The sequence below is a fragment of the Paralichthys olivaceus genome, chromosome 9 (assembly GCF_024713975.1).
Source record: "Paralichthys olivaceus isolate ysfri-2021 chromosome 9, ASM2471397v2, whole genome shotgun sequence".
Classification (NCBI taxonomy): Eukaryota; Metazoa; Chordata; class Actinopteri; order Pleuronectiformes; family Paralichthyidae; genus Paralichthys; species Paralichthys olivaceus.
This window is the reverse complement of record NC_091101.1, coordinates 9398748-9425291: the sequence shown is the minus strand read 5'-3', so window position 1 is coordinate 9425291 and position 26544 is coordinate 9398748. Positions and strand designations below refer to the sequence as shown.

General features: G+C 41.1%; 1 protein-coding gene across 14 annotated transcripts in view; it reads left to right on the top strand.

The window, feature by feature from the left end:
* Window positions 1–26544, top strand: part of tenm2a (teneurin transmembrane protein 2a) — a 241908-nt gene that overhangs the window by 96774 nt on the left and 118590 nt on the right. For 6 of the 14 annotated variants that reach the window (XM_069532116.1, XM_069532115.1, XM_069532127.1 and 3 more), the window contains exons 3-6: window positions 7062–7106; window positions 7245–7283; window positions 8487–8780; window positions 15037–15090. In XM_069532116.1, the coding sequence (XP_069388217.1) occupies window positions 7062–7106; window positions 7245–7283; window positions 8487–8780; window positions 15037–15090 (432 nt within the window). The remainder of the gene's footprint in view (window positions 1–7061; window positions 7107–7244; window positions 7284–8486; window positions 8781–15036; window positions 15091–26544) is intronic. The other 8 variants (XM_069532124.1, XM_069532125.1, XM_069532126.1 and 5 more) reach the window with 4 other exon arrangements.

Below are 26544 nucleotides of genomic sequence, written 5' to 3'. Positions count from 1 at the left end.
TTGTCACCTTTGAACAGGCCACAAAATCAGCCAACTGTAAGGGCAATATCTAACCATGTTAAGGTGAAAAACAATTCCTGGATTTGCCTGTTTATCCACATCTGCAGCAAAATGTAGTGACCCCTTTCTTGAGTCATGCTCACCCAAAATTGTATGAAAATCGGTTCAGTAGAGTATTCTTCCTCACAGGCAGACAAATGCAATGACGGACTGTAAACATAACCTCCTTGGCAGAGGTAATAAAATGAATAAGGAGCACTGGCATGGTATGTGTGTGGATGTGTATACCTCCCACCTTAACCTACATACACAATTAGACAACTTCCAGAGAATTCCAGAATAAACCTCTCACATCGTATTTCTCTTGGTATTAAGGAATGTATATAAACGTGTTATTTGATCATCTCAATATCGACTTATCGGCCAAAATATTTGCATATTCAGGAAGGCAGTACACCAGTATACCTGGATGAATAATTCCAAAGATCCATTTATAGCAGAACAGTGCACACACCCTATTGATCTTACCTCACTATACACTGCACGTTCGTTTCATTGAATTGGTAATAGCACGGTGTCTGCATTTATTCACAGGCTTGTGTGTGTGTGTGCTCTCATCCTCTTAGCAGTGAACATCTACAGTATATTACTCCCCAGGCAAATTGTGTCTCATCAGTAACATTTCTTCAACATACTGCAAATCCTTTAAATTTAATATTGATTCTTTCAGTGGAGCATTCCCGGTTATATGCAACAGTGAGGTCCCCTAGTCCAGTCAACTTTGGCCTCTATTCATGGATGAGAGGCGTTTCACTGCTTAGTGCTACACCTCTCAGCGACAAGACCTCCTCCAGAGTGCATGGTGTCCTGTCATGTCCTGTCATGTCCTGTCCTACCCAGACTGCTGTCCTCTGGGCTGGAGCCGAGCTAGCCCAGGGATGGATGACATTTCTCACACCTATTTTGGTCTGCTCATTAGGAGGTGCAAGGGCCCCTGTGGCTCAGACTGGAGCCACAAGAACGAATGTCATCTGGGAAGTGTGGGAAGTGTTTGACCACAACACTCCTGTTTGGGCATACCTGCCAGGTCTTTACTGCGCTGCTAATGGCGGCGTTAATGACATGCCACATGTTAGGGCATATGTACGTGTGTATGCATGCATGCATGTGCATGTGAAATACATTTTTGACAATCAACACCAAGTACTACGAGGTTGGCCATCGAGGTTGGCCATCTGTGTGCTGTGTCATCCTGTCATGACACGTCAGTCAAACAGGAGAGGCTATGTTGTAACATATCTCAGCTGCAGCCGCTGCCACTCACTCACTTTGAACAGAGAGAAATGAAAAGGCAGAAATCTTTCCATTTCATGTCACTTTAATATTTACATCCATTTCGGTTTCATTCTTTCAAACCTCAAAAATGAAATTAATCAATGATAAACGTATCAAATTGACCTTACTCAGATTCAGTGTGGGCCTGTTAAGATTTGTTTCCTGCTGTTATGTTTACTTTGTTTACATAGTAAAGAAAAATGTGCATGGTTAGTTTTAGATGTCAAGATAAAGTATTTAAATCAGTATCATCTGCCACAAACCACTTTCATCCCACTAAGTAAGAGTCAATGAATAATCCTCTTTTTGAGGTATGAGGCATTTTATCAGATGGTCATGAGGGTGATGATAGAGATAAGATATTTAGAGAAAAGAAAGACCTTCAGTCGTACCCTAAAACCCTCTAATAATCTTTATCTTGGTGGAGAGGTTATTTCTTTGGTTGCTCATATCTGCTGTCAATTGTAATGAAAATTTAAAAATTAGACTTATATCTTATAATTTGACTTTTTATATACTAATTATGGGTTGTTGTCTCATAATTTTGACTTACTATCATATTGTGATTTATTATCTTATAAATGTTTTCTCTTACAGTGTTTACTCTGGCATTCATCTTATTTTTTCTTTGACTGGCAAAAATAGGTTTCCATAATATCTAAAAATTAAAAGCATTTTTTACCATATAAATTACAAAGTTAGGGTAATATTACATACGATTGTAGCAAATTACTACAGTTACAATATGGATCAGTTTAGATAACAAACTGAACATTGCATTAATCCAGAATTTGTTCACATGGGTGGAGCAGAAGAAGCTGTGAACATAACACTGTCATGTTGACACCTCGTGAAGTTGTTCTGATAAATTTGCCAGCAAACAGTTCAACTGAAGAGTGTGACTTGATGAAGAAAAGCACATCTTATCAAAGATGATCTCAGTATCAACATCTGGAGAGAATTGTATAAGCATACTCACTTCTGATGTACGTAAGCAACGCTCTCTTCCAATTGATACATTGGCTCCCCACTCATCGCCATGGAAACCAAGCTTTGTGAAAGCGTTTGTTCGTATTCTGCACAGCTCTGTGTGTGTCTGCGTGCGTGTGCCAGGGTAATAATAGTCAATCCCGCAAATTCCATTCTCACTCTTTCTCAGACAAAAATCTCCTTGAACCTTCACCTGTGAACATCACACAAGCCAAAGCAAAGCTACAGGTGCTTTCATTAAACCCACTACCTCAACAATACTGTGATTAACGTCTACACAGTATTGCTCAGTCTGTGTGGCTGCGTCTTTTTCTCCCTCCGCCTCTCTCCGAACAAACTGCTTACCATGACCGAGAGTTTCATCATTCCTCACCACATCGTCTTATGATCCCCATCAGCTCAACTCTCTTCTCTATACTTCGCTCCCCATTCTTTCTTCCTCTCCTCCCATATCAACTTAAGATCAATTACAATTTTCTTCTCCTCGCACGGCACAGCGCAGCCCAGCAGCCGTCCGAGTGAACCGAACTTCAGATCGTTTTTCATCGCTTTGACACAAAATGAATTCAATGACCACGTCTTTCAAAATTCATGAATTCATGAATTTTTCCTCACACAAGCTCTCATCAGTTGTCTCTGGGCTCTATCTAAAGTCTGTTTTACATAAAGTCTGTTTACATAATTGTTTTCTTGTTATTATTTCATTACTGTCTATACAAAGAGGAGGACATTTAAGAAGACGTGGTTTACATGAACATGAGCAAAGATAGTGTCTGACAGAGGATATGGAGTGACCGTGAGAATGAGAGGCGTGTGTGACAGGAAGGCCATCTGTCCTGTGGTCTCTGACGAGTTTAGACCAAATATCATTTCTTATCCTCAGTAGATATTGAATGCATATGTGTTATTTTTATAAAGAGTTTTTCTCATGGCAGAACTGGGTTTACTGCAGATCCAGTTTTCTCATTTGGTGAAAAAAAAAGCTTAATTTCCACATAGTATCATATATACAGTATATACACATAACTCTTATATGACTCATTTGACTGTATTGTTGATGGGAAAAAAACTTTGCATGCGTCACAGTTAAGATGAAGTACTTTGGTTGTTCTCTGAAAGTGACATTTCCTTTGTGCCATTTTGCATGTGAATGAAAATGTTTGCACAGGGATAAAAAAAACTGAAGTCAGCAATAAGAGTGTGTTACCAATTACAAAAGGTAATATTCCCTATTCCCATTTAATTTCCACTCCTCCTTCTCTGTCATTTCTTTTTGTAATGCCACAATGCGCAGCCCAATGATTCTTTTTAAGACACACTTGTACTGAGCGACATCGAGGGAAGACAGCGTGACAGATTATGGAAGACACAGTCGAGCAGCTTCAGTTTGGGATTTGATCCCAGGGGAGTGAGATATGTGACCCCTGAATTTCGGGGCCTAACTGCTGTAACGTCTTTACTTTCCTTGGCTTCCCCCCCAACTTTCCTGTCTTTTTTCCTCCTGTGTCTTTTAAAAACGTTTCTCAACTTTTAACTCTTCATATTAGAAAGGAATATATGTATATATGTATATGTATATTTTATTGCCTCATAATTCAAAGAACAGAAAGCACAAAAGAAAAGTTCAATTTCTGCAGGGGTGCTAAAGTGCAGTGCAGATGAATTTTGAATTGAATGTAAATGAAAATGGAAAATATTAAGAAACGACACATTTTGGCTGCTATTAGCCCCAGATGCTACTGTTTCCTTAGCAGTAAAAAGAAGAAAATAAGGCTTTTATGATTATTAGCAGTAATTTGAGCCATTTCAGGGGATTTCTGGGAAAATTGCTATGCACTGTTGCGTTTGCTTCCTGATTATTGTGCATCCGCCACCCAGGAGCAAATCTGTTCACTAGTTAAGCACTTCAGGGCAAATCAGAGCTTGCTCTGAACTCACATCCCTCCAAAGCTCAAAATGGCATGTCCAATGGTGGTCTGCACACTAACCTACTGGATCTGTAAAAAACAACATAATTGCGGGGATGGAAGCCCACAGGTCCTGCCAGCTTTACATCTTTTACGGAATTACATGGTGGGGCGAAAGGAAAGTCAACCAGCATACTGCAGTGTCCTGCTGCCTATACTTTGCCTGTCAAACTGCTAACAAGCACAAATGATTTTTTAACGACAGGCCCCTATTCCACAAAGCTGTCTACTCACAAACACGCTTGCACACATTCGCACCCGCACACATCCATAATGAGTTTTATCAAGGGAAGTACATTTGGTTTAATGGATCACTGCAAATGCCATTCCCACTCACACTGTTGTATTCAAGTTCCAACAAGATGCTCCCGTCTCCCCAGCATCACCTGTTTTTTTGAGATACAACATGCGGCGCAGGAATCCTCCAAATGATGATGAATCTCAGGTGCAGGAAACTAAAGTCCCCATTGAGCAGAGAAACAGGAGAAACTGCATGTTCAACCATGCATTGTTTATAACAAGTAATTGGTCTTTATAAATTAGTGTTTGTTAGATTCTGTGTGGCCTGTTTTTTTGCTGTAAAAAAATCCTGACGGTTTGCATAGGAAACGGTGTTACTGCATTAGACAGTGAAACATGATCCATGGCACAGGAGTTACAGATGAGAATAATTCTTATTAGACCGCAAAGCGCTGTACAGGATGTTATAATATCACAGTGAAAGACCTCACTTATATTACTCTATTTTTACTGTGGCAGCAGGCATTTTATTTTTCTGTTTGATGATGATGTGGAGCAGCAGAATGTTCACAACACAAAGTAGTCGTATTTGATTGGCCAAAGCAGCATCTTACAAAGACCAAACCTCATTCAACCTCAAGTCCTCGCCAAATAGTTATGTTTAGATTTGCGTAACACAGTCCATGTAATGAGACGGAGTAAACGATGAATCTTAGCACAAGTGGGCCACTGTTCATTTTCCATTTCTTTTCATTTGACCCATGTTCGGAAACGCTAACCAAGTGTTTATTGCTGTAACCATGAAGACAGATCTCTTAACCTTCACAAAGTATCCATTAAATTTCATTATAAAACATTGAAGTTAACAAAACTTGTTTTTGTACTCAACCAATTAACCTTTGCATTGTCAAATCTTCAAACTGATGGGATGTTTTTGTGTTAATTTCTCAGAGAGTAATTTATTGATCTTGATGGAAAAAAATCTGGCATGTTTAAGGGGCTGATATACAGTATATGAGTGTATGAAATGTTTTACAGATCCAGATAAAAATTCAGATCGAGTGAATTAAATGTGGGTTTAGAAGGGAACTGTTGGGGCTTGGTGGATGTTTATAATTCTGCCATGTGCCATTCTAGCTTGTGATGGTTTTTAAAGACATGAACAAATTATATTTTCTTGTCGATATGAGTAGCATCAGGTCTTCGATGTGTCGTTCCTTATTGCACAGATAAACAGCGCATGTTGTTGGTTCATTTGAGGGACTAGTTGCACAGTAGTGTTTATTCACACAGTTATAGTTGGTCTCATCGTGCTTTTAACCGGCTGAAATCTGCTTGTGTTCTGCCTTTTTTTTGTCGGTTCCAGCCCCCTAAATTCAGCCCCATTTATATTTGAATTTGTGTGAACATCTACTTACAAGCTTGTATTCTCGTCGACAGTATAACCTGGTGACTCGTGGCTCTCTGTTCTTTCCTTTCTCTCACATTTAAATTGCACACCCTTTCTTCCCCTGTGTCCTTAATTTTTTTTTCAGCCTATATCACATTCTAATGCTTATGTCTTCACACACATTTTGACAATATAAACAATTTTTTTAATTCTGCTACATCATGGGGTGTTTTATATATATTCATTTCTACCTATTTATTTTAGTATACCCTGATTTTAATTTTAATTTGACAGATTTAGGCACTTCTCACACCTCATATTGTTTTTCCAGTCAAGTCACCCCCTGCTCTTTTGTTCTCCACCTCTTTCTCATTATCCCCTATTTCTTTAAAAAATCTGTTGTGTTTCTCTGTCTGCCTCCAGCTCTATACCACCGTACCATAGCACAGTCCAATTCATACATACACCACATACATGTTGAATGCATGGACGTGCACAAAGGACGGACAGATGGTGGGCAGTCCAAGGCAGCAAGGCTCAGATCAGACATTACTGTGCATTATAAGCGTGTGAATGACAGTGACAGTATTGTACAAAGAGAAAGGCATTGATCTGATTAGAATGCAGTGCCACATTTGCCCCCACATCTGTCATAATATCATGTTACAAACATGCAATTGGTTTTCTATTTGCAGAATAACTGAGATGGATTTTCACGTCTGCCTCAACCCCCCACACCAATCCATCTCCCTTTGAGTACCTGTAGATTGCTACGACGTCAGGCCGTGTCTGCCGCTGATGGTGATAAGGAGTGATTGGATTTTTGCATGTGTAATCACTGGTTATGGAATGTTAATTGTACAGAACGGTGGCCTGTGGGATGTAACATTAGACATGTGTGCCAAGCGCATGCAAACACACACACACACACACACACACACACACACTCACACACTCATGTAATGTAACTGTCTCTGCATAGCGTTTGTATAGACTAGAAGATGTCATTGTAGTGGGATTGGATGATTTGCATAAAGGCTCTTCCCAATTGTGCAGTTGACACTTATCTAGCGAGCGGGTTAATTCAGGCTGGTGCTGACTGATGCTAAAGAAGAAGTGTGTGTTCTCTACTCTCTCAGGCCTCCTGGAGTTCTCTCCTGTCCTCCTACGATACTTCATCTCAGGTATGGTTTCAGCCAAGTAGATCCCCCTGTAAATACAGTAGCACTGTAGTGAGAATTACCAACAGACTTTGAAATTCCCTAGTGTTACATGTTGTTCATACAGTAAAGAAGATTCATTTTGTCATCCTTTATGATAAGTGGGAGGAAAAGACAACAAAGCAAAGAAGACAAGGAATGGTAATAACTCCCTGATGTCTTGCAATGCCTTTGTACACTAGCTGGTATGGTGCTTTGCATTCTGTAGCCTTGTAGCTTATTTCACCAGTTTTCCAATTGCCTCTTCTCTCTAGTCCAGTCCATCTGTTTGTCTGAGTAGAAGTTTAGAGCCTCTCTCTCTCTAAGTTTCCTTCCAGCTCCCCCAACATCCTCACTGCTTTTAGCTCAACTCTTGAGTTCTCGGCGAGGCTGTGAAGAGGAGCCCTGAAGATCCAGCAGACGATTTTCATCTGTTTAATTCCCGTCTTTCTGATTGCGGCCGTGCGCCTGATGAGTCACAGTTAACCCTGTCGCACAGCTGCGATTCCCAGCACATTGATTCGCGCAGTGTGTGGCCACAATGCCAACCTCTTTTCACTTGCCGACCCCCCCCCCATCAAACTGCTAATGAAGTGAATCACAACTGTTTTTCCCCCCAATCCCTTTACCCCAACAGCTGATGGTGAGCGATTGCATCCACAATACTCTTTTAATTAGTATAGAGAATAAATTGGTTGAGCATGCCTTTTTCTTTAATTGCTTTTTCCTCAGCTTGGATTTTAATTGGGCTGCAGCACTGTTTATTGATCTCCTTTGATGTGGTTTAATTTGGATAATTTTATATATTTATTTTGGACGTGACGAGTCGGTTTGTCTTGAGGGCCAGCGCGTCAGGCGGTGGGGCCGGGGCTGCAGCAGACTGCGGTGTGCTCAGTGAGCCTAGGATCCAGCATGTGATGGCAACTAGGTGGAGAGATGATCAAACCCAGAAGGCAGCAAAGCAGCGCCACTACAGTATGAGAGGCCTCAAGTGAACGGCACTTTGATCTCACATCAACACCTCATGAATGCCAATACGGGGCACTAAAGCAAGGGAGGCAGGCCTTCTAAGCCAGACCTAACAGCCCTGCAGGCCAATACATATTCCTTCCAGCAGCTAGCTTGTAGTCAGTGCCTGATTCATGCTGCGTCATCTCTCCCCCTCCTGCTTGCCACAACAAAGCCCAATTTTCAGCCTCCACCTCCATAGTTTCCTAATTAGTCTACTACTCAGCGTGTGAAAGTGGGTTGTGTTTGCTAGATATGTGTGTGTGTGTACGCGTGCGTGTGTGCGCCCCCATTAACTGCTCTTACACACACCGCTCTCTACACTCCCCCTGTGTAACTCCTGTCTCTCCCTCACAGGGGGTAACTTCACCCTGGCCGAGCTGGGAGTGTGTGAGCCAGCTCCCTCACCGCACCCCGCTGCCGTTCCCTACTGTCCCGACCTGGGCCTCCTCCAGAGGGGGTACTCCCTCAGCGCCGGCTCCGACGCAGACTCGGACCCCGAGGGGCCGCTGTCTCCTGAGCGAGCCATCCAGCTGTGGGCCGGACGCGGAGGGGTGAAGTCTCGCCGCAGCTCGGGAGTGTCCAGCCGTGAAAACTCAGCTCTCACCCTCACTGACTCAGAGAATGACAACAAGTCTGATGACGAGTCAGGTAGGACAACAGACTCTTAAAACTGTGCTCAAGATAGTACACAGGCTCACGGATTTGAGAAAGCGTGAGTAAGAGAGTGAGTAGGACTGGATGAGGGAGTGAGAACAAATGGAGGAGGATGCATCAGACTGATATAATGGGATAATCTATGTTTAAAGTAATCGTGACGTGTCTTCTTCTTTTTATCGATAATGTTTGTCGATATATTTAAAATCTTCAGACCACCTCTCTAACAGCCATATCCTGAGTGGCTGATGAGTTGGATTTATTCATTCAGTTTGTTTCTGATCTGAAGAACAGTAGTGTGACCCCCCCCTCAGGGAGTCAACCATATTTTCATCAATAGTACTTAGCTAAAGCCCTATGACTCTTCTCGTATGCTTATCTGCTGAGATATCACCACGGCCCCGGCAGTCTTCAAAAAACATTTTTTGGGAGATGGCAGCACAGTCATTTTACATTCTGTGATTTAACACTAAGGTGCAGTGAGATAAAAGAACTTTACTTTTCATGTGCATCCTCTTTTCGTATCTCCCAGTGAGTGTGATATGTTCCCAGAGGGAACCCCCCTCCCCCTTCCTCTAGGAACTTTGTTTATTGCCAGTTTCCCATTTCCTTGTTAATCCTGACGCAGTTGTAAACCTGCGTACAAGCTCCTCGCCAAGGTGTCAATGGAGGTTAATGAAAAGTGGATGGAAGGAAAAGCAACTGTCTAATTAATTGAATTCTCAGCAGCCACACGTATCAGCTGCGGATCAACCTCTGTTGGACTGCGGGCCGCGGAATCGGAGAAAACTTCTGTCGTCTGATCAAACTACTCAACACCTATTAAACACATCAGGAAACACCTTCCATGAGATGTGCCTCTCATCCCACCACCCGATAATTGCTTTGTGGTTAATTACCAAGCTAATCTTGCAGCCACAGATATAAGCTGCAGACGCCGCTCTCGCTCTCTCTGTCTCAGGGCCAGGAGAACGCCATTGAGCGCTCTGTTTCCAGACCCTGTAAAATTACCTTCTTAATCCAACTCTATATTGTGATAATCATTTGCCTGCAGTATGATGTCACTTGGTGTTGATTGTTGAGAAGATCAGAAGTTGTTTTCTTTAATTTCCCAAAAGAAAGTTTGTCAAAAAAAATGTTACCCATGCATATTTCTATGATCCTGCAGGGGCCAAACGTTGATTTGTCTGTTAGAGAAAAATTCACATCGATTAATATGCTGAACATGTGTCTAATCAAAGTCAATTAAATTAAATGACTTCAAAAGTTTGCCCTCAATAGCGTTCAGGATAACCACTGGCTCACACCTTTGGGCTCGTCTCATGGTTTCGCAGGCCAGAGATTTAGATCAGGCTTCAGCGTCTCTGTCTTTGCCAGCATGAAGAGATCAGAGGCAACGCGGCAGCCTGATAAAAGAAGCAGGTGTGTGTGTGTGTGTGTGTGTCAAGTGAATTTGTTAGTTACTTAGTTGCTCTGAATGAAGGAAATCTTCCCCCTCACTCCTGCATCTCATATTGAAGGTATATTACACCTCAAAGTACCTGATGGCAGATTTAACCCACGTGTGTGCCCCAAGCAGTGTGTATGTGTGTGTTTATGATACTGAGCCTGTCATTGTCTTCGTATATGCTATTCTGTCTATCTGCGTGTATCAGAGCGTGCATAAGCCCAAACCATGCACATGTGTGAGGAAGTGTGAAACAGCAGCAACTTGAGTGTCAAAACAGCAGGAGGAGGATCTGAGGCTCTAATAATAGAGATTGACAGAGGCAGACAGAGAAACAACATCATAAACACATGCTAACAAATCAAAAAGACGGTGACGTGCTAAAACACCAAACAGCTCACTGCACCGCTCTCATCTCGTGCGTCTCTAACAAGCTTCAGAAGTCTCACCTCCGCTTGCTTCTCTTCCTCCTCTTCATCTCCCTCCTCTCCCACCTTTCTTCATCTTTCAAGCCTCTTTTTTCTGTCTTCTCTTCGCTCACGCTGCGCCTCTCGCCGTCCCTCGTTATGCTCCTGTCAGCGCGGCTCCCCGCGATGACTGACAGGTGTCAGTTTGAAGGTCTAGGGTTCCCCTCCAGGGCAGGAGCGTACATGTGGATGGATGTGCATGAGTGCCCTACTGCAGAATTCACTACCAAAATAGCAAGCCCAGGGAAATGGTGACAGACATCCCGAACCTCAGGGAGAGTACTATTTGTGTATGTGTGCGTGTGTGAGGTATTATTTTATGTCAGAAGGACAAATGACTGCAGATGGTGACATTTACCTCATATATTTCATCTTCAATAAATTATTTCTTTAGTTTATTGTGATAGTAATGATCAGTAATTAACTATACATGACTTGCAAAATAAGTTACAAATTGGAGCGAGTCTCTTCCCACGTTCGAGGTTGCCAAAATACAACAACACATCACCTGAGTCAATAACAAATTAAAGAGTGTGAACCTTCAGATAGATAGCAGTCTTTCACCCTGCCTGGTGCCTTCGCTAGTCTCAACACAATTAGCAGTTTATACTTCCTAATGTAAACAATAAGAACTCACATAATTGGCTTAGAGAACTATGAATGCATCTTTTGTTTGAACTGTTTATAAATGTGTTTATCAGAATTATCAGGTCAGAGCGTGTGTGTGCGTGTGTTTGTGTGTGAAAATATGTTGTTAAAGCATGTCTGTTGCTACACACATGCAAACATATTGCATTAAACATTAAAACTTATCACACTTGGCTTTAATGTGTTTGCACATTTGGACCAGATAACAACAATTGTATCATATCAATAGGAATTTATTATTTCCTGATATCAGTTTTTCTACATATATTAAATCTCCAAAATATAAATCAAAAATATAAACAATAAAATGTACCTAGCTTTGGTTGATTTTAGAAATTAAATTTGCTATGATTGTCTGTCAAAATAATAAAAAGATAATCTGCGGGGGTTAATCCCCCCCCTCTCTTTTCAATAGTATTTCATCATCTTTATCAGTGCATGAGTTTCTGCAATTGTCATAGAGATGGTTTAGATGTCATCCGATGACAAAATACCAAACACTTTGTAATTTGGTTATTTTATCTTTTCAATGAAATGCTGCAGTGAATCATTGATTTGTATACCAATGATAATTTGACCCCATTATCACACTATGACTTAACTGTAAGCTGTACAACAAAATGGATTTATGGTCCATTCCTGACATATAATTTGAAACGTGCTTCACCTGTACACTGTTTCATTTGCAGATCTCTGGCATCTGGTGAATCAGTTCCTAAATTAAAGCTCTGATGTTTTTTTTTCTTCTTTTTTTTTTCATTTACTGCTAAATTCCAATTACCAACAAGTATATAAAGCCTGTTAAATTAGTTTTCTAAATGCAACTCAGGGGTTTCAAAGTTTCCCTACATCGCGCTTTATTGTCGAGTATTGAATAAAGACGCTCCGCTTTTATTGGCCCTTCCAGACACTATTAAAATAAAGAGACTAGAACGTTGACTTGGCAGAGCCAGAACACGTTTGGTTTGCACAAGCAACACAGTGAGACATACAAATATGAGCATAGAGAGCAGCATTGGGGGGGTTTCATTTTGGCAAAGTGAAGGAAGAGATTTACTGTCGCACTGTGCACTGCCTCGTAAATGTCCGTCTGGAAACATGGGCAAGAGAATAGAAGCGCTCGTAAATTCCCGCGGCAGAGGCTGATAGTTGCATCCAACCTGCATTGATCAGGAGGGCGAATGATTAAAACATGCATTAGATGAAGTAAGATCAGGCTTTGACATTGATCTAAACCCGAAGCCCAGTGCCGTCTTTATGGCCACAATCCATAGTCCAGTGCTCCACACGTGCTTTTTGTATGTGTTTGTGTGTGTGGGTCCATATGCTGCTGTGTTTCCCTCTCATTAAATAGCAGTCTGTTAAGGAAACAGGCCGAATCTAATTCAACTTAAACATTGTTTCCCATCAATAAATCTTGGCTTTACTCATACGGCTGACTTTATAAACACTGACACGCGGTTGGTTTCTCACTGCGCAGTCGAGGCCCGGCCCATGTTCATTAGCTGCTCGCAGACACCGTCACTATCCTCCTTCCTCTCTCTGGCTCAATCTCTCCATCTGGTCACCTGAATAATAAATCTTAGGGTAGTATTGTGACGTATGTGACAGGAGTGTATTAATCTCGTAATTAGAAAATGAAAAGGTGGCGCTAAATTTAGTCTGGCCTTTCTGCCTAACCGTGCCACCGCCTGCGCGTGCTCAATTCCCTGCTTTCCCCCACACCAGATCTTTTTCCCTCCTCCCAGAAGCTGTCTCTGCCTTGTTATATTTATGCAGCTTCAACTTTATGTATTTTTTATACAATGCGCAATTTTTTTCAAAATGCATTAAAACATCTGCAGTCGGAATTTGTTTTCTTATGGTAGCTGGAGCTATAATTATACTTTATAAAAGCTGCGTTGGCAAAGTGATTCCTGATTAACTAATCAAATCTGCCAGCACAGGTGGCAGAGTGCCTGCACCCACTCTGTCCTCTTTTAAACCAAATCAACCACATTCACGTCAGCGCATTTTTAAACTTCTGAGTAGGACTCTGAAAGGATTGTATCATAATCACGGCAGATTAAAATAATGTTTAATTATGATCATTTTGTTTCTGAATAAAAAGTGATCTATATTTTAGTAGACAAATTATAATAACATAACAATATGTATATTTTTACTTTATTTCTTTTTTTATGCCTCTTCTTTCCATCGTTACCAGCAACTCGGTACACGTCTCTCCTGTCTATCAAATCCAGCAAACACTTATAGACTGGGACTGGCAGGGTCCCCCGAGACCACCGCCGTCCCCTAGGGGCTCTCCGTGAGTGTGTGCGTGAGTGGGAAACTTAGAGTGAGAGCCGGAATGTGTGTTAGGAGGGTTGAAGGCATTAGCTTCTGATTGAGTTTTCAGAGAGCAACGTGGGGTGCGAAAGGCTCGACAATGGTCTAACAGAATTAGTAGCTTGTGATGAATGGTGTGTGAGAGCAGCACTGACAGCTCGCTTTCACAAACACACACTGCTGGGAGTGAGTGTGTGTTTGTGTGTGCGAGGGTGCATGTATGCCTCCATACTTCACCCACTGGTTCAAGGACTTTTTGTCCATGCAGAACGACGCTGGAATGAGCGGAGCAGTGCAGGACATGCATACTTACACACGTGCGTGGCATGTGTCTGTTTGAATGGGCTGAGCCAAGGGTTTGAAAAAAACGCTTTGCAGCTGGGATCAATAAAGATTGGTGTATTCAGAATAGCGAGCGCAGCAGCACTCATGCATATGCACACAGTGATGAATAAGAAAAATAGATATTCATAGCTTTTGTTGAGCATCTCCGACTCAATAAAAACTTTGTTGGACCAGAGCTGATATTGCAGCAAAGACCGAAAGGACACACTAACGCAGACGTACACACACAAGCAGGCAGACGAGCGGGCAAGTGCGTGCACCCACAGATGCAGAGGAGCAGTGTTTAATAAAAGCTCTGGGATATTGATCTCAGTAGATGGATGCTAACTCACATTAAAGGGAGGGAGTCTGGAGTGATAGAGAGAAGAGGGGAAGAAGAGGGAAACATAAACGGTGAATAAATGGAGAGGGAGAGATGAGGGGCGTGCAGCATTCATAAGACGTGTTATTGTGTGTACTCGGCGGTGTAAGCAGGCCGCAGTGGTTGCCTTCGCAGCGAGGGCACACCCATACAGACGGCATTACTGTCAGGTAAAAGAGTCACAGGAGCGGTGAAATATTGCCGGCATTGGACTTGTAACTAGCTGACGACTGTGCTTCCCTCTTAATAGGGGATTTAGTGAGCCGTAATGGCCTCTCATGCCACCTTCACACCTGCCTCACAAAGGGAGGGAGCGGGAGAAGGAGCACAGAGAGCAAATTGAGAATTCTCCAGCCAATTATGAGTGATCATAACGGTCAGCGCTTTGCCTCCTAATGAAGGTTGGAGGCACAAGACTGGGAGGAAGAATGAGGAGGGAAAAAAGGTCTTGATTGGAGGGTAGAAGACCAAAGTCCTGTTTGTTATTTTATCCTTTGTTACTACAGTAAAAGCCGTTTTTCCCATCCTGTTTTCAGTTTTTCTTGTCACCCACTCATTCTTCCCGTCTTGATTTGTCATAATCTTATATTTTTTGTTTGTTTCTTTTCCCCTACTTTTTTCTTTCTTTCCTGCATTTCTTCACCATTCCTCCAGCTTACCTAGATGATGATGAGGAGGATGCGGATCCATTTGGAGACTATGTGATCAGTAAGTCATGTCTGACTGTAGCTTTATTATTTGGCTTATTTGCTTGTACTGTACGTGATTGTGTTTGATGTGCTTTTGGGCCCTTTTGTATGTGCGTGATTTACTGTTTTGTCTACTAGGCGATGGTTTTTATGAAAGAGGCTGTCTCACACAATGTATAATCCTCTGACTGGGCCCCGGCTCAGTCGACAACATTATCTCTGAAAGGCTCGCTCTTTTTTTTTATAAGTATGATTGTACATATTATTGTAATTGTTTGCGGTATTCTTATCTCCGGAGAAACATTATATCTTGTGCGGGCCTGATGATAAAAGTTGATTTAGCGTCAGGAGAAAAAGGGGCCCGAAAAAATATCTGGTTGCTGTACATTACTCTTGTGTTTCATCTGATACATGGCAAGGCCATTGTTCTTTTTCACATGGCTCATCTACATTTACGAGCTCCTTTCATTATGATCTCCTTTTCATTAGCACACGTCCAACTGGTTAATCTCTTTGCACTTGATCAGAGAAAATTTCCCAGAGGGCGCCTTTTTTTCCCCCACCCTCCTCCATTATTGGAAATTCCGCCGTATTTACTTGTGTCTTTGAGATTGTTTGTCTCTATGAGTGTGAATTAGTGTTAATGTTTGTGGTATTGGGCTGCAGAGTTTTCATCTGTTTTCATTAGTAAGATCAGAATGGTTGGAGTGAGTGTGTGAAGAAAGGAAAATATATTAGTGTGTATGTCAGCAACGTGAAGGTTATTTTTTGTACACCTGAAGCTTTGATTAAGAGGATTTTTTTTTCAAATTATACATATGTTAGAATTTAAACTTAAGGTTGTGGCCTTTCAGCGAACAGAAAGGATGACATTCATGCACCTGTTAGCAACACGCTGAGGAGATAATGGTGCGCGGGATGTTTGCTTGGAAACATGCAAAGGTTAATCTTCTTAAAACACTTTTGAATTGATAGACAGAAGCATTACGGCACAGTTACAGGGACAAGCATTCATGGTGGGTGAACTCACACATACATAGCAGATAATGTACAGAAATACAAGAGTTAATTGAACACTTCTACATTTATTCCGACCTAAACATGCATGTAATATAAATCATTATGTATAATAATGCTGACATTTTCTGAGTGTAATCACTCTTAATATAAATTTGCAGACTTTTCTTTTCTGGATGAATTAAAACTACTAATATGGGGCAAAGTTATTACAGCTAATATTTACTGGTTTTAATTTCCCTCAATGCCTTATACTTTTATTACTTTCTGTCTGTGGCAACACGTCAGTAGCTTTCTGTGCATGGTCTCCTTGGTTCCACTTGGGTAAATATTCACAACTTGGAAATGAAAGTCCTGAAATATATTTATTTGCTATATGACATAAACAGTACACAATAACTGTGAAGTGTAACATCTTAACTTTTATTGTATTCTGATACATTTCCTGAAAGAATTTATATCAGTCTAACACTTGAGGGGCCAAACAGTACATAATATCTTCTAGGCCTCAGACTTACATTCTCCTTTCACAGAGATATATTGTCACACACATATGAAAGTGTAGATACATATCTGACAGTGAAAATCTATGTGTGTGAAAGAAACATGTATGTCTGTGAGAGGCCCAGTGTATATTATGTCCTGTATGTTCCCTCACACTTGATACAGAATAATAATTTTACTCAAGATGATTCACAGACAATGAAATTATCTAATGAGCTGAAAAGACAGTTCCTCGCTGATACTGATAGAGTGCTATCAATAGCTAACGCCTGACAACTGTACAAATCAAAATCTCTCATTCTTCTCCCACATCTGCAATTATTAAAGCATTATATCATTTTGGAACATTTTTAACGTCTCCAGCTCCTCAGAAACACTCACTTTCCATCAAGAGCTGCCCTGCATGGCTGACGCCACAGGCTGTCGAGATTTATTTCTAAAGGATGGAAATTGAAACAAGGAATACCAGGTTCTTGTGAAAAGTAATGTCCATCATGCACATAGATCGAGATATTATTGCTTAATATTGCAAGGAAAATGTATAATCAAATTACATTTTTGAATTACTTATTTAATATAACCAAATTACTGGAGATGTTCTTATACAAGTTTCCCCCTCCGAAACTGAATCCTGAACTTTGCATATTGGCAGATATCAAGTACTATTCTGTTGTTTGTGAATTTGTGAGTATGGAAATGATGTTTGCTATTATTGCTATATTGCCTGGCTCAGGTTAATCCCTATGAAAAACAAACACATACAGAGAATTAATGCAATAGAATGACTTTTACCATCTAGTTTGACAAAAAACAAATCTAATAATAATAATAATATAATATAATAAATAATCTAAAAATACCCAACAATATATTTCTGTAAATAGCTCAAAGTCTTGTATATATACTGAAACTGAAACGGCCCTACACCACTGGAAATCACTTCTTCTGCAAAAAAAGTGATTCCTGGGAAAATCAAATTGCTGTTTATTTTTACAATATACTTTAAAGATGTGGTATCAGGTACATACATTCACGTACTCGCACAGGTTGGACCCTGGCCAATTAAAAAAAATTCAGAGGCATTTCCGATGCTGGTACATGTCTGCAACTAATGCAATTACTCTCAAAATACAGATTATTATAATGAAAATTTCAGAGTTACCAACGAGGTCAGATACAGGGAACCATGCCAGACAATGATAAATGATAAATGATAAACCCACCAGTGAGTGTAGAGGACATGTGGCTACTCCCTCATCAGTCATCTGAGGTGTCAGAGATACAGAATGGTGTCAGTGTTTGATAAACAGTAAATGTATCAAAAACAGCCACAAATACTAATCAACTAAAGCTGGTTAATAAACTGTGTTCACCATGAACGTATTTTAACCAAGTGAAGCCCATCCCACTCTTCTAATATGTGTGTTTCTTATTGGCCTGTTCGAGCTGAAGCTTTGTTTGATTAATTATGGCCAATTTAGCATGTAGCAACTCAGATGGCGACCATTGTAGAGTAGCATGTTGGTGTTTGCATTTTTTATTCTTACAGCACATCATCACAGAGCAACAATGTGGAGAGCTCGTCTTATTTCATCGTGGTTTCCATTGCCCATTGATACCAAAAAGATGCAGTAAAATTAGCACAGTCAGATCTTTTTTATTGGAAAATTACCCAACAGCAGCTTGTCAGACTGAAATAAAGAGCAACAACAATAAACACGTCAGAAACGGCAAGAGTATTCAACAAAAAACAACAACATCTGTAGTGTATTTGTGATGCTTTATTCTGCTCTCAGACATCGCTGCATCATGTTTCTACTTTGTTTGTTGAATAGTTTCATAATACATAAAGAGAGCTTGGCAAGAAAAGAATCAAGCACCAGAAATACACAAAACATGCTACAGAACTGGTGAATACAGTCCCACACCATTTGAAGTGTTGTCAAACATTTTCACAATATGAAATAAAGAGAAAAATAAGGCTTGTGAACAAATAGCAGGGTGTGGATATTTTGTATTTTCTTTTTTTCCAGTGCTAAACCACCACAACAAATAAAATAATATTTCACGGTATTTCATGCATGTTAAAGGGAACCTTCAGCTGTAATGGACAGCCTTATTGATCTTATATTCTCCGAAAGGTCCTAGTTTTATAATACTGTTTGGTTTTTTTTTTTTACTGCCATCCTTGTGCAGTGTGGGATTTAAATCACGTGTTTAATAGTGTATAAAAGCCAATGAGTGCTGAGCATTTTAATGCGAGCCAATTAAATTCATATTAATTAATGCACGTTAACCTTTTCTTCCTTGCAGAGCCTGTGGCGTGTCCATCATAACAAACTCAAAATGTTTAGTCTGAAAAGTTTCAAACTGATGCATCCATAAATAATGGCACGCTGCCTTTGAACATTTCAACCAATTTTTCCCTCAATGATCTCCTCAGACACGCAGATACCAGATTGTGAAGTAAAACATTGCAGAAAATTGTTCTTCCCTCGATCTAAATTTTGAGCTATTTGAGAGACAATCTAAGGGGAAGGCTTAAGTGGTTAGTGTAGGGCCTTAATGCATCATGGTAAGGGGATTTTTATAGGATCAGATCGCCTGTTGTGGGGAAGATGCTGAGGTATGTGAAGAACATAAAGTGTTTAGCATGAAAACAAAGCACAGTATGGAGGGGGTAACAGTCTGGAGACTGCTGACAGATCACACACTGCATTTATTTTATGGAAGTTAGCAGCCATGGTGTCCCGAAGAAAACCCTGTGGGACAAGTTGTTAAAAGAGAACGAGCTGTGGTGAGAAGTAGAGGGCAATTTTTATGAGAGTGAATCAGAGTGAATGGGGAAGAGAAGCTGCGGGAGACCAGATATCATTCAGAGGTTGTTTTTGTATAATTTTTAGAAGGAGCTGTTCCAGCAGCTGTCACTTTATTGTTCCAGTATACAAATAAAAAAGAAATGAGAATCAGCGTCATCATTAGCAGAATGGAATCAACAGTGCAGTTAATAAACCTTCATACTCCCTTTTTTTTATAGATTTTAAAAATAGAACACATCCAGCACATGTTCATCAAAAAAAAAAAAATACTTGGATACCCTTTGTGGCCCTGTTAGTCTCTACATCAACATGTAGCAGCTGTGCTTGGTGTTCAGCGCTTCCTCCTCCAGCAGAGTGATTATGACAGGCTGATTGGTGCTTTGTTTTCTTGGGAACGAGAAGATCAATGCGGGGATGATAGCAAGGGCTGGGCCGGGGAGTGGAGAGAAAGGATAAGAGGGAAACAGGGCTGAGGCATTGTCGCTTTCGAGTAGGAACCAGGGATCAGGGGATTTTAGGGGGAGGAGAGGATGGAGTTAAAAACAGATAGAATGAGGACAAAGCCGGGAATGTTGGGGGGGGGGTATTTTAGAGGATTGCGGGAAGAGGGTGGGAAGTGATGGATGAGAGAGGAAGAGCCAGATTTAACAGTACAGTAAAAGAGATGGCCAAGGATTAACATTCTGTGACTGTCTGCAAGTGCTGAGATAATCTCTGGTGGCCTGCAGAGCACTGTGGGAAGCCCACCACTGCCATGGGGGTTGAGGCCTGACACCAGGCTTGTCACTACTCGTGTGTGTGTGTGTGTGTGAGAATGACTGTGTGTGCTCATGTGCGTCTGGCGGTCTAGGTGTGGCAGGTGGAAAGAGGTGCTGATTCCGGCCTCCTACCATGCAGCACTCTAAGCACCTTGATGGATACGCCCCATGAGGCCATTTCTGTCTGTGTCATTATGCCCCTCAGTTCAGAGCTGGTTTTATCTCCTGCTCATTTTTCATTTCCACTTTAAAGGGAGGAATAAGAGGCAATACAGCATAACAGATGCAATGTTTTTATTCTGTACGCGATAAGGAGTCATCAGTGGATCGCTCCTTACAGAGTTTTAATCCATATTGATTTCTGCTTCACGCTGTCTTATCGAATGGAGCCGGTGCCGCGGGGCACCACACGGCATCGCATGGTGTTGCCTTGCAAGTCTCTGCTGGCCACTGTTAGTTTATATATGAAACAGAAAGAGTAAAGAGGTTGCCTGACACATAAATACAGTCTCGTGGAAAATGCAAAGAGTTCAAGTCTTAATAGCCCTCATGCACACACCTGCAGAATGTCATTTGTAGGTTGTGATTTAAGGAACCTAAGGATTTAAAGTAGTGGGCGCTCTCTTGGCGCTCATGAGCCTGAAGCTCGCAGGCATGTTAAGCATCAAGTACCTCAAATAAATTGCCCTGATTGGACGGTCATTTTCTCCACTATACTGGCAAATAAGGAAGTTGTTCATTTCCTGCGCTGTTTTTTCTTCTTAAAGTGCTGGTAACTTGTAAATTAGGAAGCCATTGATCATGATGAGCCTCTTTTCCTAATTTATTCAAAGTGTCTTGTGTCGTAGATATAGGTTGGAAAGGAAATTGTTCCATTTCCCAAGGACATCAAAGCAAAGATGATTATGTCATCTCTGCTCCATCTACATACATGAACATTTCCCAACTCTGCCTTGTTGCTACGCTGGTTGACTTTTGGGTCTTGAGCTGTGGTGGTTAGTCACTATTTACAATAGAATTGTCCATATAATACTAAAGCTATTCAGTTTTGTAAGTGATGAAGTTAAAAAAGTACTATAACGATTGGTAAAGCAGAGGCCAGGTTAAGAGTTCGGCTCAGGCCACGATTTTCTTTCAAACTTGACTTGAGCTTCAGAAAAAAAAACAACCCTGACCTGAGCCCAGACTTTCTGTTTTTTGTGTCCGAACCAACAAGTCCAACACTTGATGACTCAGTTGATAACCTAGCCAACATGACCAAGCCTGACCCATGCCCAAATCTAATTTAAATAATTGTATCCAGACCCAGTCCATACCAACAGGTTCTGATGGGCCAGGATATCCTTACTCCTACTTCCTAGTTGGGTCAAGCTTCAGTTGTATATCACCATTCTTGCAGTTCATAATGTATATGTCATAATCCTCACAGTCAGAGTTCATTTTTTTATGTAAAACCAGCTGAGTTAGTCTTTGATATGTGTCACAGAGGAGGAACATGATGTCATCATTAATAATTTCACTGCCAATATCCCGCCAACATATCCTAGTTTGTCAGAGGTTGTTGTTCACGGTGTGTGTGCGATCCACCTTATGTTGTGCATTTATGGCACTGCAATTGTTGGTGTTAACCCCTCTGCTCAGTCACTCACTGTATAGATACCAAGAGATGAAACAGAACCGATTAAAATCACACTGCTCAGCAGGAAAAACCCAGCAGCTTTGATGTCAATATTCCTGTTAAAACCCTTTCTTCCCCACTCAATAGTTGCTTTAATAGGTTGGCTTTGTTTTGCAGAGAGTCAAATGGGAAAAAGGAGAACAGATGAATAAATCTATATTTGAGTCGCTAACCTCTGATTGTGCAAGTCCTCTTGTTTTGCCACTTAATACCCCGAGCTGGCTAATCATCAGACAAGTATCTGACTTTATCTTCCATCTCCACAGCTGAGCATGGAGACAGGCTGGCATCTCAGCTGGCCCCAATTCGCACTCTCTGAACCCTTTCCATGGCTAAGCCAAGTATCAGTGGTACAGGCAGTGCAGCTCAAGCTCAGGGAAACATGACGTTTTGGAACTTTATCAGCCGTTGGTTTTCCATTGTCCTACTATCTTGACTCTGCAAATAGGCTTATGAGAGATGTGTTAGTCTTCCCTCACTCCTCTCTCTCACTCTCTCCACATTGTTGCACTAAAAGCTTAGTCCACTTTATGCAATGGTGTACGTGTTCCACCAGTTACAATCAATAGTACACCCCGGTCACCTTTATACCTAATCAATGGGTCAGCCTGGACTCCCTCAGCCTCTATCCCCAGGGGTCCCTTTGCAAAGTCATAACTATCTATTTTAAGGCAGACAGAAGCAAGTGCCTGTAATCAATTTCAATGCATACTATACATAAGTCCCAAGTTGATATCTGAGATCAGTTGCACGGCCAGTCACGGCATATTCGAATAAATTGATAACTATACAAAGATTAATTGGTGGCATACTCTTAAAAAAAACTTTAAAAAAAGAATATTGTATAGCCTAGTGTCTGTTGAAACACTGTAAGCCTTTGTCTTTATACACAGAAGTGAACACACACTTACATAAATAGCAACCAGTTCCAGTAAAAAGTTGTCTCCAGAAAGCATGCATCGGTGAGCAAAGCAACCAGAGCTGCTTTGGATTAGAACAAACTGTGGCTGTGTATCTGTTTCAGCAACATTTACAGGATTATCACACCGCTGAAGTGCCGCTGTGGGTTGAGAAGGTTGAGCTGCTGGGGTTAGAATGGCAACAGACAACTTTACCTCACTGTCTGAAGGAGCGGATCACTTCACATTCGAAAGCTTTAAGTACTGAGTATGATATGGAATTGGGGAAATACTTGAAAAGGTTGAAACAAGCTGAAATTCAATATTAAATTCCTTATGTCAATATCAATATATATTTCATTTTTAGTTACGACTGAAAAAATCACATTTACGTAAAGATACATAGAAATGGAAACAAGTAAACAAAGACACCATACTGCTGATAATAAACAGTAACATTTTCTTTTTGAAGTAATCACGATCATATTTTTAGGTCTTATATAGAGTAAATATCTTTGCAATTCCCTGAATAGTGCCTGGATTATAAATTACTAGTCCAAATGTGTTATTTTACATTATACAATTCAAAGGCCAACAAATAAATACATTGTGTATTACAGGTTTTTTTTTGCTTTGCATCCTTCTGATAAATTATTCTATATTCCTTTATAACTTTGAAATTATTTGTCATAATATCGTTGTAATTGATTTTATTTAATTTTTTTTATAACATATTTGGAGTCTTTGTGTCTCTAAAGACCCAAAGGATAATTCCCACAAGACCAGGCAGGCTGCTGCACATTATATAAATTATATAGAGATGTTGGACATTTCGTGGTACAGATCCACAGAGCTCTGTTCTCAGTTGTCCGTTTTGATCAGGTTTACTCTCTGAACACCAAAGTTGTTTTAAAGCCCAAAAGGTTTTTCTAATACTTGAGTCAGAACTCTAAGTCAAATTCTAGCATTGGTCCACAGTGTTAGAGTGACATGGGCTTTAACCGATATTTTGAACTGATATTAAACAGGCTGAAATGTTCATAACCATCAGTTTACAAGTATGTTTCTCCAGCTGACTCCTGATTTTAAACATCTCTAAATCTTTCTATATTCAAACCTAATGAACCATTTACTAACATTGGAGCCTTTTCATTCAGAGCATTATATCCTCTTATACCTCTTGCATATGCTGCTCTAAAAACAATTAAGCAGTATAATTAGCGGGACACTGAAGTGTTGAGTATTTACTGTACCAGTAATAACACTGGTCAGTTCTGATTATATCGACACTTCCTGTCCTTGTGCCTCAGTCATGAGGTAACTTTTCGCCTCACACCTCAGCAACTGCAACAGAACCATCCACGCAGATCAATAGCAGTGCGCTCCAGTCACCTCTGGTTGTAATTAATGTAACCCGGCCCTCCGAACCTATTAAAAATGAATTGACCAGTTGCAGAGCGGTCGCCACTGTCGCCTCTCTCTATCCATTCAGAGACAGAGGAGGCATGACATTGCTAAGTATAACAGAAAGGCCAATACAAGGGAACATTTACAAGTAGAAAAAAACAGCCAAATTCTCAAGCATGTCCTGATCTATTCAGTGTACTCTAATTTTCACTCTCAACTCCCTTTGTGTTTTTTCTCGATATTGATTTTTCTCACTTTGGATTCAAGCTCCCTTCTCTTTCTTCTTTTACTTCTTTTCCTCCTTTATTTGAACTCTTTGTGGGGTGAAGTGCTTTGTGCATTTCCTCATCAGTGCAGCCAACCTGAGGTGCTGCTGCCACAGGACATTTCCTCCGCTCGGCTACTGTTTGCTGTTTTTCTCCCCACCGATATTCTATTCACTTTTTTCTCCCTCCAGAATAACTCCCTCCCCCCTCTGTCCTCAGCTATTCACTCTCACAGTATGCGTGTTTGTGTGTGTTCCTGTGAGCCGTGAGGAGGCAGGGAAGCTATATCTGGCCCCATCAGAGTGGAAATGTCAAGAAGTGTGGCAAAAAGACGGATCTGTGTGTCTTTGTAGATTCACCTGATCTTTCAGCCTTTTACTCTGCCAATATCGCAGTGTGTATTCAGCATGAGCGCATGCACACACACACACCCACACCACTCTCACTGTTTTTATTTTGTTTGTTTGCGCCTAAGTTTGCATAGGCATTCATGTGTGTGTGTGTGAGTCAAAGACAAGTGTTTGACTTTTTGAGCAGACCTCATTTCTGCTTTTGTTCTCCATACTCTTTCATTGTGTTTGTTCCCCCTGTCTTTCACTTCTTCACACATTTGCTGCATCTCTTCAGCTTTTGTTTTTTCCCATCCAACTAAAAACCATCATAAAAGCATCTCGTGGCCTTTCTGAGGCCAAATATAGAAAGCAGCATATTTCCTTTGCTTGTTCGCTGATATTCTCTCCTTTGTGTTTTTTTTATTCTTATATAATTGTTGGTGCTCATTTATCGTACTTGGACAAACTTGGAGTTGCAGATGAAAACATGAGTGGTGGAGTCTGCAACATCTGCAACACTGGAACAGGCTCTGTTATAGTATGGCACCTCTTCCCCCCCCCCCCCCCCACACACACACACACACACACACACACACATACTAGAGATGTTAAGATACATACTCTAAGCCACACATGCATTGGTTAACAATTAGTCATGAGTGTACTTGACTCTGTCTGTTAAGGACCCATCCAAAGATTGGTGGTGTAGCATGAGAGGTATTAAAAGTGAGAGATTACTCACCCTTTCCAATACGCCCACACACGCACACACGCACACACACACACACACACACACACACACACACACACACACACACGCACAGCCACCCTCACCTCTTCCCGTGGTCTCTCGCCTTGTCTCTGTCATGTGACTCAAAAACAAAATCCTGTTTTGCATTCTCTGGCCCACACATTTACTCGGTGACACAGTGAGGTGCGCGTTGTGAGTCTAACTAGCTGTGTAGCAGTGTCACATAGCCAAGTCCCTGCCTAATCAGGCCACTTATACACACACACATTTACACACACTTTGCAGAGGCCATGTGTTGGGATGGTGATAGAGGGTTGGCAGTTGGCTGACAGACAGCAGACGCTGTTCTTCTACATCAAACGTCTCAGAGCAGTCTCACTTTCATGCCTACTCTCTCCCTCTCTTTCTGACACACACACACACACACACACACACACCGTCACGCACACACACAAACACAACAACGCACATTTCTTCTGATCTCGCTGCCAAAACTCGACTTGGAAGGGCTCACACACACACGCACACACACGCACACACGAGCAGACACGAGCAGGCACATACACACTGACATATACTCAAGCGCTAAAAAGTCTTGAATTAAATTTCGTCAGCCGCTGTTGAAATCCACTCGGAGACGTTAAGTACATTTTCCTTGTGCTTGAAAATGATTCGGAACATTTTTTTTCTCCTTAAGACTGAATCCAGTTGAGCGTCCTGATCTTATCTGCAGCCACAGACAGATACAGGCGCAATGTGAAGTATGCATATGCTGCATATATAACATCAAAGGGGCTCTTATAATGCACAGATAGGAGATGAATTATGGGGGAAAAATTAAATAAATAAAGTAGAAAAATAGAGTATATTTAGATGTATGGATGTAGGCATGAGGGGGTCACTATATAATGATATAATATGTAACCAGATCACCCTGAGTAAATATTAATGTAAGGATCTGTACAAATGGCGCTCCATTGCCGGAACCAAAACTCCAAATGTCAGAACCAAAACTCTCAGAGAGTTTCAGAGACTTTGAGAG